A 14,025-nucleotide genomic window follows, 5' to 3' on the forward strand; every position below is an offset into this window, starting at 1 on the left:
AGGACCAGGGAACACTGCAGTCTGTTACAGAGAAGGCTGCCATGAGTCAAGGTTGACTTGAGGACAGTCAACAAGAAGAGTTATTGGGCATTATTTGTATGACAACCGTCCGGAACAAGAGGTACAGAGCAAAGTGAACGGGGTGAGGGGAGGAAAGGCTGCAACAATGAATTTCTTTTTTAAAGTGAGCTGGTGAGGGGGTAGAGAGAAATACGTGCAACCATGAATGAAAGAAAATTCAACTTTTCTGTAAACGTTTGTTGAAATCACAATTTAAAAAAATACCTATCTTGATATTTTTTAAAGAAAAAAGAAGAGCTATAGATCACTGTTATATTGCAAGAGAGATTTTATCTTTCGGAGATGTATACTGGGGAGGTTACAGGTGCAATTATAGGGCATCTGGTGTTTACTTCAAAATTATTCCGTGTTGGAGAGAGAGAGAGAGAGGGATCCTGGGGAGAATCAAAGAAAACAAAACCCAAGACTAGCTGTGAGTTGGTCATTGTTGAAACTGAGTCATGGCTGTTGTATTTTGTGTTTTTTTTTTGTTGTTTTTGTTTTTACGGTGCCTACATCCATCTCTTCTGGCAATACGGCACCCAGGATCCTCACCCCATTGAGGAAGGAGGCTTTTTTTCCTCCATTCTGACCTCTGTGAACAGCCCAGGATATGGAAGCCTTGTTGATAAGAAATGAATAGCATCTTTTTGTGTGGTGTTTTCTCCTTACAAGCTCTCCCCCCAGAGGGTGTCTCTTTGCTTCTGGTCTATTTTTAAAAAGCCAATCACTGCATGTACAAAAGGCCAGACCATCCTGGTAGCTCCTCGGAATGCTGCTGCATCTGGTTCTAGGACCTCAGGCTGCTTGGTGGCCATACCAGCTCCACGGCATCACGGCCAAGCAGGAAGACAGAATGGACAGGTCTTCAAGAGTAGCTATGAATAGAAAGCTGCATGTGAAATCTCCCATTCTACCTATGGTCAATGATTCATCTGTCATGGTCCTGTGAAGGCCAAGACAACATAGTCATGACCTTGATGGATATCTGTTTGTGTTCCAACCGATCCTCCCAGGGTGCACAGGTGCTGGAGTGGTTGAACATTTGACAGGCGGCCAAAGGGTGGGCAGTCTGAACCCACTTAAAAGATAGGTCTGGTTTTCTGCTTCCAAAAGGTGTCAGCTTTAGAAACTCAATGGAGCAGTTCTACCCAGCAGATAATGTTTATCATCACCTAGAGTCAACTTGATGGTAACCAAGAAGAAAAAACCAGATCAACCAAATGAACAATACCATCCACTAATGGTGACTGGTGATGCGATTCTGACTCAGTGACCTCCACTGGGTTTCCAAGGTCATAAATCATTACAGGAGGAGAGTGTCCACTTCTTTTCCTGAAGAGTGGTTAATGGATTTGAACTACCAACCTTTCAGTCATCAGCTCCACAAATTAGGCATTACCACCCACCACCTCTTATCTAATAAGAACAACTTATTAAACACTTTGAAAAGACACGCGGTTCAAATCCACCAGATGCTCTGCAGGAGAAGGATGGGCAATCTCTCTATCTTTCTCTCTTTTTTAAAATTTTTCTACTAGTTTATTTACAAAATTTGATGGGCAATCTCTTACCGAGTGATTAACCACCTTTGAAAACCCACTCAAGGGTCAGTTATGGGTTGGTTCTCACTAGAGAGTAAACAATCATAAGAGGTCTGCCTTAGATAATGACCAAAACCTCTCTTACCCCGCCCCACTCTTTCAGTTGACCAGCTAACTCGTCTTGATTGTCCCTCATGCAAAAACCATGCCTCCTGGCTCCCAGCTAGCTTGGAATCAAGTCAGCTACTGTAATCTCCATGATGGTGTCACTGACTTTTTCCCTTTGCTGCTTTATGCATCCCCTCACCTGCTCCGTTCCAGCCACTCCGACCTGCTCTTCCTCTACTGCAGGAGTTCTGCTCCCACCTGAGGGCTCAGCCCTCGTCTGGAATCTTTTCCTGTCATCCTTACTTGCTCCTTCACTTTCTTTCATCGATTTTTTTCTGTCCATTTCTCAGTGAGGGGCGTTCCTGGTCACCTCAGTGCAGTGGAAACCCTTGCCAGTATGCCATCCCACGTCCTAGCCCTTGACCTCACATTCTCTTGATTCTTCTGACGTGACATTTTCACCTGTTGACATTTCACCACCTATTTGTTGCCTGTCTCTCTCACTGGATACAGACGCCCCATTAGAGTCAGGGTTTCTGTCTCTTTCCTGTACTGGTGTATCCTAGACAAGAGGGGCGCCAGTGTAGACCAGAGCCACAGTTCACGCCTTTCATGTGAGAGACCAAGGTTCAATCCCCAGCCTACACATTTTGTATGCAGCGGAACTACTTGAAAACATAGGGGACAAGTGAAAGACAGGAAGTCCTCAGTGAGATGGGCTGACACAGTAACCGCAGCACAGGGCTTGAGCCTGGCTGAGGCTGTGAGGTCGGTAGGGCACAGGGTAAGGTTCAGATCTCTTTGTTCATAAGGTCCCAGGAACCACAGCATCCTCAGCTTCACCCAACAAAAGTATGGTGTTGAACTTGTTTCAGTGGAGATTCCAAAATATGTCAAAATAGGAGAAAAGGGCTAAAGATATACTTGTGTAAACCAAGTGCAGAAAATCGTAAACAGAGGTAACACACAGTTGTGCAGCTCTGCAATCTTTGAGCATGGGGGTGACCACTATCTGAGCGCTAAGTTAAATGGCAGCTAACAATACCACCAACAGCATATCCTAGAACAGAGGAGGAAAGGTGACTTCAGAGAACACTGATGGATGAACAAAGCAATAAATGGATGCAGAGGTAAGCGAGGGTCAGGCCCACCCGGAACCCTCTCCCAGGAGGGATCTAAAGGGGGCCACATTGGCACACGCTTCGCCAGTATCTTCTGGACACGAAGCATCCTGCTCTGCCTTCTAGTTGTCCGGCAGTGAGCAAGCACAGAGTGACCCCAGGCCTGGCTGGCAGGAGACACCGGGCACCTTACCTGATGGGATAGTCAGCCGCGCTGAGGTTGATGAAGAAGTCCCAGGGCCAGTCGGTCATCTCCAGCAGGTCCCGCATGCTCTGCAGGTAGGTGGACAGCAGGCTGGCACCCCCCCAGATGGTGGCCCTCCTCCAGGGCGTGACGCGCACGTTCGCATACAGCCTGGTGAACTGGAGCACTTGCCGGTGCAGGTAGTTTGAACGCTTCGTGGGAGAGAAAGGGAGACACTGAGCAGCAGGAAATGATGCAGACGGAGGTCTCGCCTCTCCCCCTCTCCCCGCTGGAGCTATGACTCCAGAAGCCGATGCTGGTCTGGGGGCCCCTCTGCTGGGTGGAACGCTGCTACTGAAACCTGGAATCTGCTCTTATTTCTGTTCTCGCAATCTGATATACGGATTCCTTGGTATCACCTCTGAGCTAATGGTTGATGAGGCTGGGGCTGGGGACACAAACCCTGAAATATTCCCTACTGTACCCGTTACGGAAAAAAGATCACTAACCCACAAAATATGGGAGAGGGAGGGAGAGGGCAGTAGGTAGAGAGCAGGCAGTGAAAAGAAAGAGGTATGATAAGTGGTATTTATGGAGAAAGCATAAAGTCACCACCAGAAACTTCGTACATGTATACACTCTTTCTCTCACACACAGACAAAAGGACACACTCTCTCATATATACACACACCCTTTTTCATAGACACACACACGTTCTCTCACAAACACACACGAGCACACATCCTCACACTTCTCAAACATGCTCACACACACACACACAAGCACGCACGCATGCATACATCGGCTCTATTTCTCATGCACACAACACCCTCTTTTCCCCTTTCACATAAGCATTCAGCTTTTTTTCTCTCACATGTACTTTCTCCTTTTCACCCACCCTTTTTCCTTTCACCTGTCCTTCCTCTTTTCTCCCGCACACACCCTCTCTTCCACATACTTTCTCGCAAAAACACATCTCTTTCTCTTTCACAAACACGCACATCCTATCTGTCACAAACACCCCCCCATTTTTTTCTCCTCTCTCTCGTAGTCTCTCTCTAATCTCTTTACTTCTCAGATACATCTTACCTCTATGTTCCCTCCCCTATTCCATCTCTCTCTCTCTCTCTCTCACACACACACACGTCCTGTCTCTCACACAAGCATCCTCATCCTGTCTCTCATACACACATTCTACTTCTTTTTCTCACATTTCTCTCTCTCTCTCACACACACGTGCATACATGCACACACATCCTGTCTGTCATACGCACACCCCTCAGTCTCTCTCTCACACAGCCTTTTTCTCATTCACACATGCTCCTTCCTCTCTCTCTGCCCCACGTACACGTCCTATCTTTATTTCTATATCACACACACCCTGTCTCTCTCTCTCTCACACACACATTATATTTTCTCTCTCTCTCTCTCTCTCACACACACCCACACATGTGCATGTACCCATATCCTATCTCTGTCATGCATACCCCTCTCAGTCTCTATCTCTCACACAAACTTTTTCTTTCTCTCTTCCGCACATGCTCTTTTTCCTCTCCCTCTCCCTCCCTCACACACACACACACACACTCTGTCTCTCTCCCCCCACCCCCTTCTCTTTCTCTGTTTCTCACACACCCACATATACACACAGAAACAGACACAAATGCCCTTAAGAGTCCAGCTACAACGTTCCCCATTAAAAAGAGGGGTTAGGGACTGCCCTAGTGACGTGTGAGGAGGGTCTCAGGGAAGGACAGATGGCCTCGCAGAGACAGACGGGAACCTGGCAAATGCACAGCGCCTCTCACCTTGTCCACGTGGATGTAGTAGAAGTGGTCTTTGTGGTAGATAGCCTTGAACATGCGCTGTAGCTGCCGGGAGGCGCGGCCATGGACCACCAGGACGAAGGCGATTCTCACCGGGTTGGTAGGCATGTACTCCACCGAGTCCTCATCCCACTGCACGTTCTTGTTGGCTTTGCCTGAGGAGAACCCAAGACACCGGGCGTGTGAGGTGCAGCTGGAAGGTCCCTCGTGGGTGGGGCTTTCTCGGACACTCTTTTTGGAGGACCATCACCACCATACTGAGTCACCTTTCAGAAACATGCCCTTGACTGTGACCCTGTCCGTCACCACAGGAGTGAGGGGCACTGAGGTGGTCTTAAAGCACAAGGCTTCCACTCTCAAAGGGTCTTCACTGAGCTGGAGACACAGATACAGAGACATCAGATCCTGACGAGAAACCAGAAGGTATCTCTCAGCCACAGGAGGAACAGTTAACCGGCTGCTGTCTAGCTGATACTGACTCATGGTGACCCTGTGTGTGACACGGTGGAACTGAGATCCACAGGGTTTTCAACGGCTGGCCTTTTGAGAAGTAGATTGCCAGGCCTTTCTTCCAAGGTCTTCTGGATAGACCTGAACCACCAACGTTCTAGTTAGCAACCAAGCCCATGAGCTTTAAGGATCACGCAGTGGAGGGACAGTTACTTCTGAGTAAGGAAAGGTGAACAACCCAGGTTGTTCCATCCTGTCCAGAACCCACTTGCCCTTCTCTTCTCACAACAATCATTATTTTGGGGGGACACCACTCTCTCCTCCCTCCCTTCTCAGTCTATGTGGATCGGGGAGCGGGGGAGGATTAACTCCATAATGATTCCAGGGCAGGTCTTCTCACAGAGGACAACTGGATGCTACAGCTGACAGGCCATAGCTATGTGTTCAGAGATGAACTTGATGGTTAATCAGACAGTTCCAGAAGTGGCTGGAATTAAGGGGTAAGAGAGTATCTCTGTGTTGCATGTCAGCTGGAAGTCTATGAGCGTTCATAGCTCTACCTGGAGAGAGAGGCTGTGTGAGGGGAATTAACCCCAAGAGCACCGGTGGTCAGTGGTACAGGGGCGCTGGCACGAAGTCCCCACGTATACACCTGCGGCCACTAAGTCATCCACACCCACTACAAGCCCCTCCAAAACTCTTCTTGCTTTGTGTGGCCTGACTTCCGCTGGGTCTAACTTCGCTTCTTAAGGGTGTTAGACGGTAAATTCTTAGATTAGGGGACCCAGAATATGAGCAAAGCACTCATCTGTGAACCTGAAGGTGCACAGTTCAAGCCCACCAGCCGCTCTGCAGCAGGAAGCCTTGACAGAAGATTTATGGCCTTGGAAACCCCATGCGACAATTCCACTCTGGCCTTGATCTATCACCCCCGTCTCTTTCCCACCACCTTATTTCAAATTTCTGCACATCCTTTCACACTGGCTGAAACGGCTTTTCTGTTTACTTGCTTAACTGAGACCTAAATACTCCTCTGAACATAAGCACCAAGTGCTGAAGGATTATTTCAGCCTCGTGTACCAATGAATACACAATACTGGAATATATATCTGCTATGCAGCTTTACTGTGGGAGGGAGGTGAACTGCATTGGGAAGTCTGCTGTCAGACACCTCTCCATAGCGTTGAGGAGTAATGATGTCCGTCTAGAGATTAAGGTGCAGCTGATCCAGGCCATAGTCTTTGCAATTACATGCTATGCATCAGAGATCAGGACAATGACAAAGGATGACAGAAGAACTGATGCCTTTGTGGTACTGGAGAATAGTCTCGAACATACCATGGACTGTGAGGAGAACAAATAAGCCTGTCTTGGAGAGGGTGAAACCAAGTTTCTTCTTGGAGGCAAAGATTTTGAAGCTCTGTCTCACTTACTTTGGACATGTAGCCAAGAGGGACCAGTTCTTGGTGGAGGACATAATGCTTGGAAGGGTGGAAGGACAGCACAGGAGAGGAAGACCCCAGATGAGATGGACTGACATGGTAACTGGGGCAATGGGATTAGGTGTGTAGGAGTCAGTGAATTTGGCTCAAGATAGGGCAGACTTCAGAGCTGTTGCGCATAGGATCAGTATGAGTATCAGGTGACATAGCACATAAAACCACCACCTCTACCACCATCACCACCTCTACCACCATCACCACCACCTCCTCCACCACCACCACCACCACATCGTGGCACAGCAAATAGCAATAACAATCCCTGCTAACAACAGGTTTAAATGAATACTGATCAGTCTCTGACTTCCATGATCTCATTTGATCCTCATAATTACTGTTCTTCTATCATTTTCCAAATGAGGAAACGAAGGACTCCATCCAGGGCTTCGCTCCACTCAGGGCTACACTGTTCTCAATCGTGAAGTTAGACCCAAACCAAGTCAATCCCAGTCTAAAGCTCATGCCCTAAATCACTAATGCACACCACAGGCTCATGCCTAAAACTGAGGAAAGACTTAGAATGAATGTGACTGTTGGTTAGAGGTCTGTTACATCAGTCACTGCAGGCACACAGGCATGCATTTAAAGGCAGTATACATACTGCAGGGAGAGGTTCTTGTATTAAACGAAAGCTGATTCTGCGTGGCCAATAAGGTCACATCTTTTCATTCACTAGACATCTGTAAATCCATCTGCCCATCTAAGCAGTTCCAAGGACCTGGCTCTCTTGGAGAACGTGCCACCAAAGCGGTCCTTAGAGGCAGAGAAGGTAAAACTCACAGACTGTGAGTATGCTGTAAGGAGGGAACAGTCCTTGGAAAAAAGACATCATTCTTGGAAAGGTGGAGGTCAGAGAAAGAAGACCTTCAACAGTATGGATTCACGCAGTGACCTTAACAATGGGCTTGAGCCTGGCAGCTGTCATGAGGGTTGCAGGACAGGGCAAGGTTCAGATGTGTTGGTCACAGAGTTGCTCTGAATCACTCGATGGCACCTAATAACACCAACAACAGCTCTCCAAAAGGCAGCTCATTACCCAACTGCCTATCCTGCAAAGCATCCAAAAGCCTATTATCCTAAAAGACCCACAATTCATTCACCCAACCACCCGACCACCTGTCATCCTTAAAACCAGCCATCCATTCCTTTACCCACGCAGCCATCTAACTGCCAAGCAAGCTAGTGACATGTGCAGTACTAACTCACCCAGTGAAGGACTTGCTGCGTGTGCTGTTAACGGAAAGTCTGTGGTTCAAATCCACGAGTCACTCCATGGGAGAAAGAGGAAACAATCTACTCTCAGTGAGTTTACCGTCTCAGAAACCCTAGTGAGAGTCGCCATGAATTGGAATGGATTCCATTTATTTGTTTAATTTTGGACACAGATACTTCATACCTGATACCATGAAAGGTGCCAGGAAAATATGACGTATTTTTAAAAAATCGCCTTTGTCTCTGAGAAGCCTTCAATCAACTGGGAGAAAGCACACGAAAATGTCCATTCATTTTCTGATAGAGGTATGGTCAGGGCAGGGAGACAGAGACAGAGCAGAGCTGGGACAGTGTCGCCCACGGATTCGGAGTGCTCTTCCCCAAGCTCTCCTGACGCGTTCCTCGGTTCCTTGGCTGCTAAATCAATAGCTGCAACCTTGGAGCTAATTATCATCTTGGCTCCGGGTAATGACAGACTTGGCAGCAGCCACAGTTATCCTAGCTGCTCTCTGAGCCACAGACAGATAAACCGGGTTCTTCTGGTGACCACTCAAGACATACATGCCTAGAAATACTGTCTCCATTTAAGCATCACCCCTCCAACCAACCATCCATTCCTTTAGCCTTTAAATCTATGACATACCAATTCTAGACAAAGTCCAAGGACAAAGGACATGAGCCTGTTCTGACAGATGGACTCTTGCTGCTGTTGTTATTACATGCTGCTGAGTCGCCAAAGCGACTCTGTGTACAGGAGCTCTGAAGCCTGCCCTGTCCTGAACCAGTCTCACTGACTCTGACACTCCTCCCCCCATTCCACCAGTTACTGTTTCAATTCACCTCATCTGGGGTCCTCCTCTCCTGTGCTGTCCCTCCACCCTTCCAAGCATGATGTCCTTCTCCAAAGACCAGTCCTTCCTGGCCCAAAGCATATGAGATACAGTTTCAAAATCCTTGCCTCCAAGGAGAAACTTGGTTTCATCCTCTTCAAGAGCGAACTGCGTATTCTAACTTGGCAGTCCATGGTATGTTCAAGACTCTTCTCCAGCATTACAACTCAAAGGTGTAGATTCCTCTTCTGTCATCTCGACATATGGATTATGAACAGGCTGAGAAATGTGAAAATCCAAAGGGAACAGATCATAACATGAGTAAAGTTTATCTTCTCTCACAACCATGTCCTGGTCTGACCACCAGGCTGTCATCTCTCATGTGGTTTGGTGCCATCGAGTTGACTGTAACTCACAGAGACTCTCTGAACAACAGACCTGTGTTGTAGACTGAGGGCAAAGTATTTTTTAAAAATATTAATAACGAGACAGAACACCAAGAATATAGGAGAAGGACAGAGGTAAAGCAGGAAGTGAACAGTTCTCGAACAACTGAAGTGAACTGACTCACTGATTCCAGCTTTCCTGTCTTTATTGAAAATTGCCAGGGAGTAAATCACAACGAGACTCCAACACAGGTGAAGCTAAGCTTTTTCTATTGAAAGCCTTCTGCTTGACTCAGGAGGGAGGGATCAGCAAATACAATGCAAGAGTCCTGTAAACGCTTAAGGATTGCCTTAGTGCTTCAGGATGAATTCCAGCTGGTACCAGCCTCCCTCATAACCTGAAGTAGCATTCTGTTCATTACAAATATTTAATAAGAAATTTGGCTTCGCATAGACCCACACCTTGCCCTGTCCTGTGCCATCCTCAGGATCTGCTGGAGCTTGTTGTTAGAGTCTGTGCATCAATCTGTCCTCACTTAAGAGACTCTACCAAAAACCAGGGAGGGCCTTTAAAAATAGTGTACTCGGGGCGGTGGGAGGGGTGTGGGGGAATTATATACCAAAGAAAGAATTGTTCTTTTACTTTTCAAAGAGAGGAGCAAACTGGGGGGGGGGGCGGGCAGGGAGAAAAGTGCAATGATGAATGAATGGAAATCCAAAATCTCTGTAAATGTTCATTAAAATTAATAGAATAAATTTTTTTTAAAAAGAGTTCATATAAAAGAAAATAAAATAAAAATATAAAATAAAATAAGGCCCATCAAGTGCCTCTGACGAGGAGCTCGAGAACAAAACACTAAAATGGACATGGACAGAGGTGATCCTAAGGGTAAGCCTTCTCTGTGATCTAAATATTATATTTTATTCTGCAAATTTTTATGAACCTAGCCTACAGACTTAGGAGGACAAACATGTAAGTCTGCATGTCAAGGATATTCTTTGTTCATCTATTGGGTCTTTCATTCATTCATTCACTGTCTTCTGCGTCTCAGACACTTTTTCTGCCCTATCAGTGGACACAAAAGTATATTCCTCCATGATATTTACAGTCTGCAGGTCATCAAAAACCAGTAGAAAATGTTGGAAATGGGTAGTTATGATGGCTGTGCAACAGTATAACTGATGAATATGGTTAATGTCACAGAGCTAGACACAAAAAGAAAGGATGCTGAGTGTTATATGTAAATGTATGTATACCAGAGAGTTGGACAATGACGAGGGATGATAGAAGGAGAGTTGATGCCTTTGAGCTGTGATGCTGGAGAAGAATATTGAATATACCATGGACTGCTAGGAGAACAAACACATTTGTTCTGGAGAGAGTTCTAAAACCAGGCTGCTCCTTGGAGGCAAGGATTCTGAAGCTCTGCCTGATATACTTTGGGCATATTGCCAAGACCGACGAGTCCTTGGAGAGGGAGGGGCATCGTGCTTGGAAGGGTGGAGGGACAGTGCAAGAGAGGAAGATCCTAGACGAGATGGATTAACTCAGTGACTGAGGTAATGGGGGAAGGTGTGTCAGAGACCATAAGGTTGGCTCAGGATAGAGCAGGATGTAGAGCTTCTGTACATACATAGGGTTGCTTTGTGTCACAAGCGACTTGACAGCACATTACAACAACAACAACAACACCAACGTATATGTATATACAAACGGGCAAAGCAAGCTGAGGCTCAGAGTAGCTAATCTGCTCAAGTGCCTGAATTGAGAAGGAAATGAACCGGTCTTGTCCCAAAGCCTCTATTTCACAAGAAGCAGGGTCATATCAGGGGACTTCTGGCTGCAGGACACATGACGATGATGTGTGGTCAGTGCTCCATGTGTCTTCCACAGACAGGGGACACTGAAAGCCTGAAGCTTTAATACTGCCCAGCTCCTAATAAACGAAGGCTTAAAAAAATATAATCAGACTCCCTTGACACTGAACAGAAAATAAGTGGCAAATCAGAGATTCTAGGGGCAGAAGGAGAAGGTGGCTTGTGAGGAATGCTAACAAGCCAGGTTTGTAGGGGCAGAATATCAAGTATATTTCTGCAGTGCAGTTGTGGAGACTGCAAGGGAGTTCTAGAGAGTTCTGTCTGCAACACGCTGTGACGCACAGAGCTGGTCCCCCATATTCTGTACTGCTCAGATCATCGCAGGTCACACAGGGAATATGTTAGTTTTGGGAGCCCAAGAGACAGTGCAGATGAGGTGCTCTCTGTGGGTGAACACCCTGTGTGAAAGCCCCGAATCTGTCCATCATTACAGCCTCGTGTCTTGCTGGCACCTGACCTGGAAGGGTAAGTGAGGCACAGGGCACAAGAGTGGGAATCTGGGTTCCAACCCTGCTCAGCCAGTTATACCATCTCTCAGAGTCTTCATTTTCTCATCTGTACAACGGGTGTAATAATGGACCCACTCACATGTGGAGGCCCACAGCCGGTACGTGGCCCAAGACCCCCATGTCCAATATGTAGCACAAGGTCCCCATACCCGGTACATGGCACAAGACTCTCATATCCAGTACATTGCACGGGGGTCCCCACATCTGGTACATGACACAGGGTCCCCACATCTGGTACATGGCACAGGGGTCCCCACATCTGGTACGTGGCACAGGGTCCCCACATCCGGTATGTGGCACAGGACCCCCACATCTAGTACATGGCACAGGGTCCCCAGTTCTGGTACGTGGCACAGAGTTTCCAATTTCAATACATGGCACAGGGTCTCCACATCCAGTAGGTGGCATAGGATTCCCACATCCGGTATGTGGCACAGGGTCCCCACATCAGGTATGTGGCACAGGGGTCTCCACATCTGGTACGTGGCACAGGGGTCCCCACATCTGGTACGTGGCACAGGGTCTGGTACGTAGGAAGGGCTCAGCCGACTAACACTATGAGTTTGATGAAACGTGATGGCTTTCTGGCTAGTGATGAGACAGTGAAACTTTAGAAGGACCTCAAGTTTGGTAAAGCAGAGAGAGTCAGTGAAAATGAAGAAAATCTTCCATGAGAAGGACTGACGTGTTGGCTTCACCAATGGGCTATACAGAGCGATGGCCATGAGGATGGTCCAGGCCTGGACAGCATTTGGTGCCGATGTACAAGAGGTCACAGCCAACAGGAGGCGATGCAGCAGCTACAACACCCACAACCACATCGTCACGGTCAAGGTCAGCATCAGTGTCATGACTGCTCTGCGGCGGTCTAAACACAGCACTGTGCACAGACTGCACTGGTCTCGGCCCCAGCTTCCACCCTGGTCGGCACTGGCTCCCTGGGCTGTGTGTATGCCGAAGCCCGCTGCTGGCCAATAACACAGCTCCCCTTCTCAGCATTCCCCGACCACAGTTAATAACGGATGCAGAGGAGCCGCTTGACTGGAATAGTTATTATGCCCACAAAGCCTTCCATTCTATTCACACGCTGAAAGGACCTCTTCTGGCTGCTGCAGCGACGCCTGCTGCGCGGGTTCCAAAGAAGAGGGCTGGGTGGGTCTTGGGAACCAAGGGGGAGCGGAAAAGAGGCTGCATGCAAAGGTGGCCAGGGTCAGGAGGCCGGAGCTGGGGTGCGAGCGACTGACGCTGCCTGAGGAGGTGCAAGCCCTGGGACTGAAGAATGAGACTTCTAGACCCAGCTCTTCACTGTGGGCTCTTGGGAGAAACACTGCCCTTCTCTCTGCCCTGGTTCTTTATCTATAAACAGGGTGGACAGCACCTGGTAGGCTACTGTGAGTTGGGGCTTTAGTCACACTCATTGGTCTCACTCAAGAGAGTGCACGCTAGTGTGTGTGTGAGAGAGAGAGAGAGAGAGAGAGAGAGAGAGAGATTTTCATATTGTTTTAAGAAAATTCAAAAGTGACTAAAGTTCTTTGTTGTCCAGTTGAAACTGACCCACACACGGGCCCTCCAGTGGGTTTTCAGAGGTTGTAAATTGCACGGGAGGAGACTGCCCACCTTTCTTTTCCAGAGCAGCTGGTAGATTTGAACCACCCTGTACTGCACCAGACAATTCCCAGTAATAGTCTGGGTTATTCAGGGAGCTCTGGTGGCCCAGTAGTAAGGACCTATGCTGCCAACCTGAAGGCACGCAGTTCGAATCCACCAGTTGCTCTGTGGGAGAAAGTTAGGTAATCTTCTGTGTGATTTACTGCCTCTGAAAACCTGCTGCGATCAGTTCCAACTCAATGGCACATGACATCATGGATTGTAGGGACGTTCCTTGCCCGAGAGAGCATTGACTCTATACTTGTAGGAAACTGTAATTCCCCCCTTTAAATACCCTGTAACAGGTTGAAATTAACATTTTGTTCTACCTTAAGGAAAAGGGACACTCCTTAAATTAATGGCTATAAAAAACAGAATTGTACTAATTTTTATTCATTTTTTTATAGTATCTTGAAGGGAAAAAAGAACTTTCTCTTAGCCCAGCAATTATTAAAGTTCTTTGTTGTCTTTTCCTGCTAGTTCCTATAATCGGTAGCTGTACCTGTCTTCAAGATTGGTTATATTCTGGCAGCAGGTGGGAGAACTCCCCTTAAAATACAACGTGTGAACTGTACCAACTGTCTCCAGACTATTGAGAAAAACCAGACCAACTAGTCCAGGTTGTGGCCACTGACCAGGGCACCTGGACAAAGGAAGATACGGCGACAAATTCTCACACTCCAGGGTCCTACCCGTCCCCTAGAAACCCCCTCCCCCGCCACCAATCTTCAAGGCAGATTTTGGAAGCCCATATCCTTTGTCTCCTACACA

The 14,025-nt window shown here is 47.5% G+C and overlaps 1 protein-coding gene across 1 annotated transcript in view; it reads right to left on the minus strand.

The window, feature by feature from the left end:
• Positions 1-14,025, minus strand: part of LOC102869348 (xylosyltransferase 1-like) — a 211,094-nt gene that overhangs the window by 126,342 nt on the left and 70,727 nt on the right. The window contains exons 3-4 of the mRNA XM_006892717.1: positions 4,826-4,998; positions 3,027-3,229 (exon numbers count right to left, since the gene is read on the minus strand). Of these exons, the coding sequence (XP_006892779.1) occupies positions 3,027-3,229; positions 4,826-4,998 (376 nt within the window). The remainder of the gene's footprint in view (positions 1-3,026; positions 3,230-4,825; positions 4,999-14,025) is intronic.

Source organism: Elephantulus edwardii, unplaced genomic scaffold, assembly GCF_000299155.1.
Source record: "Elephantulus edwardii isolate Elephantulus edwardi_28Jun2011 unplaced genomic scaffold, EleEdw1.0 scaffold00117, whole genome shotgun sequence".
Classification (NCBI taxonomy): domain Eukaryota; kingdom Metazoa; phylum Chordata; class Mammalia; order Macroscelidea; family Macroscelididae; genus Elephantulus; species Elephantulus edwardii.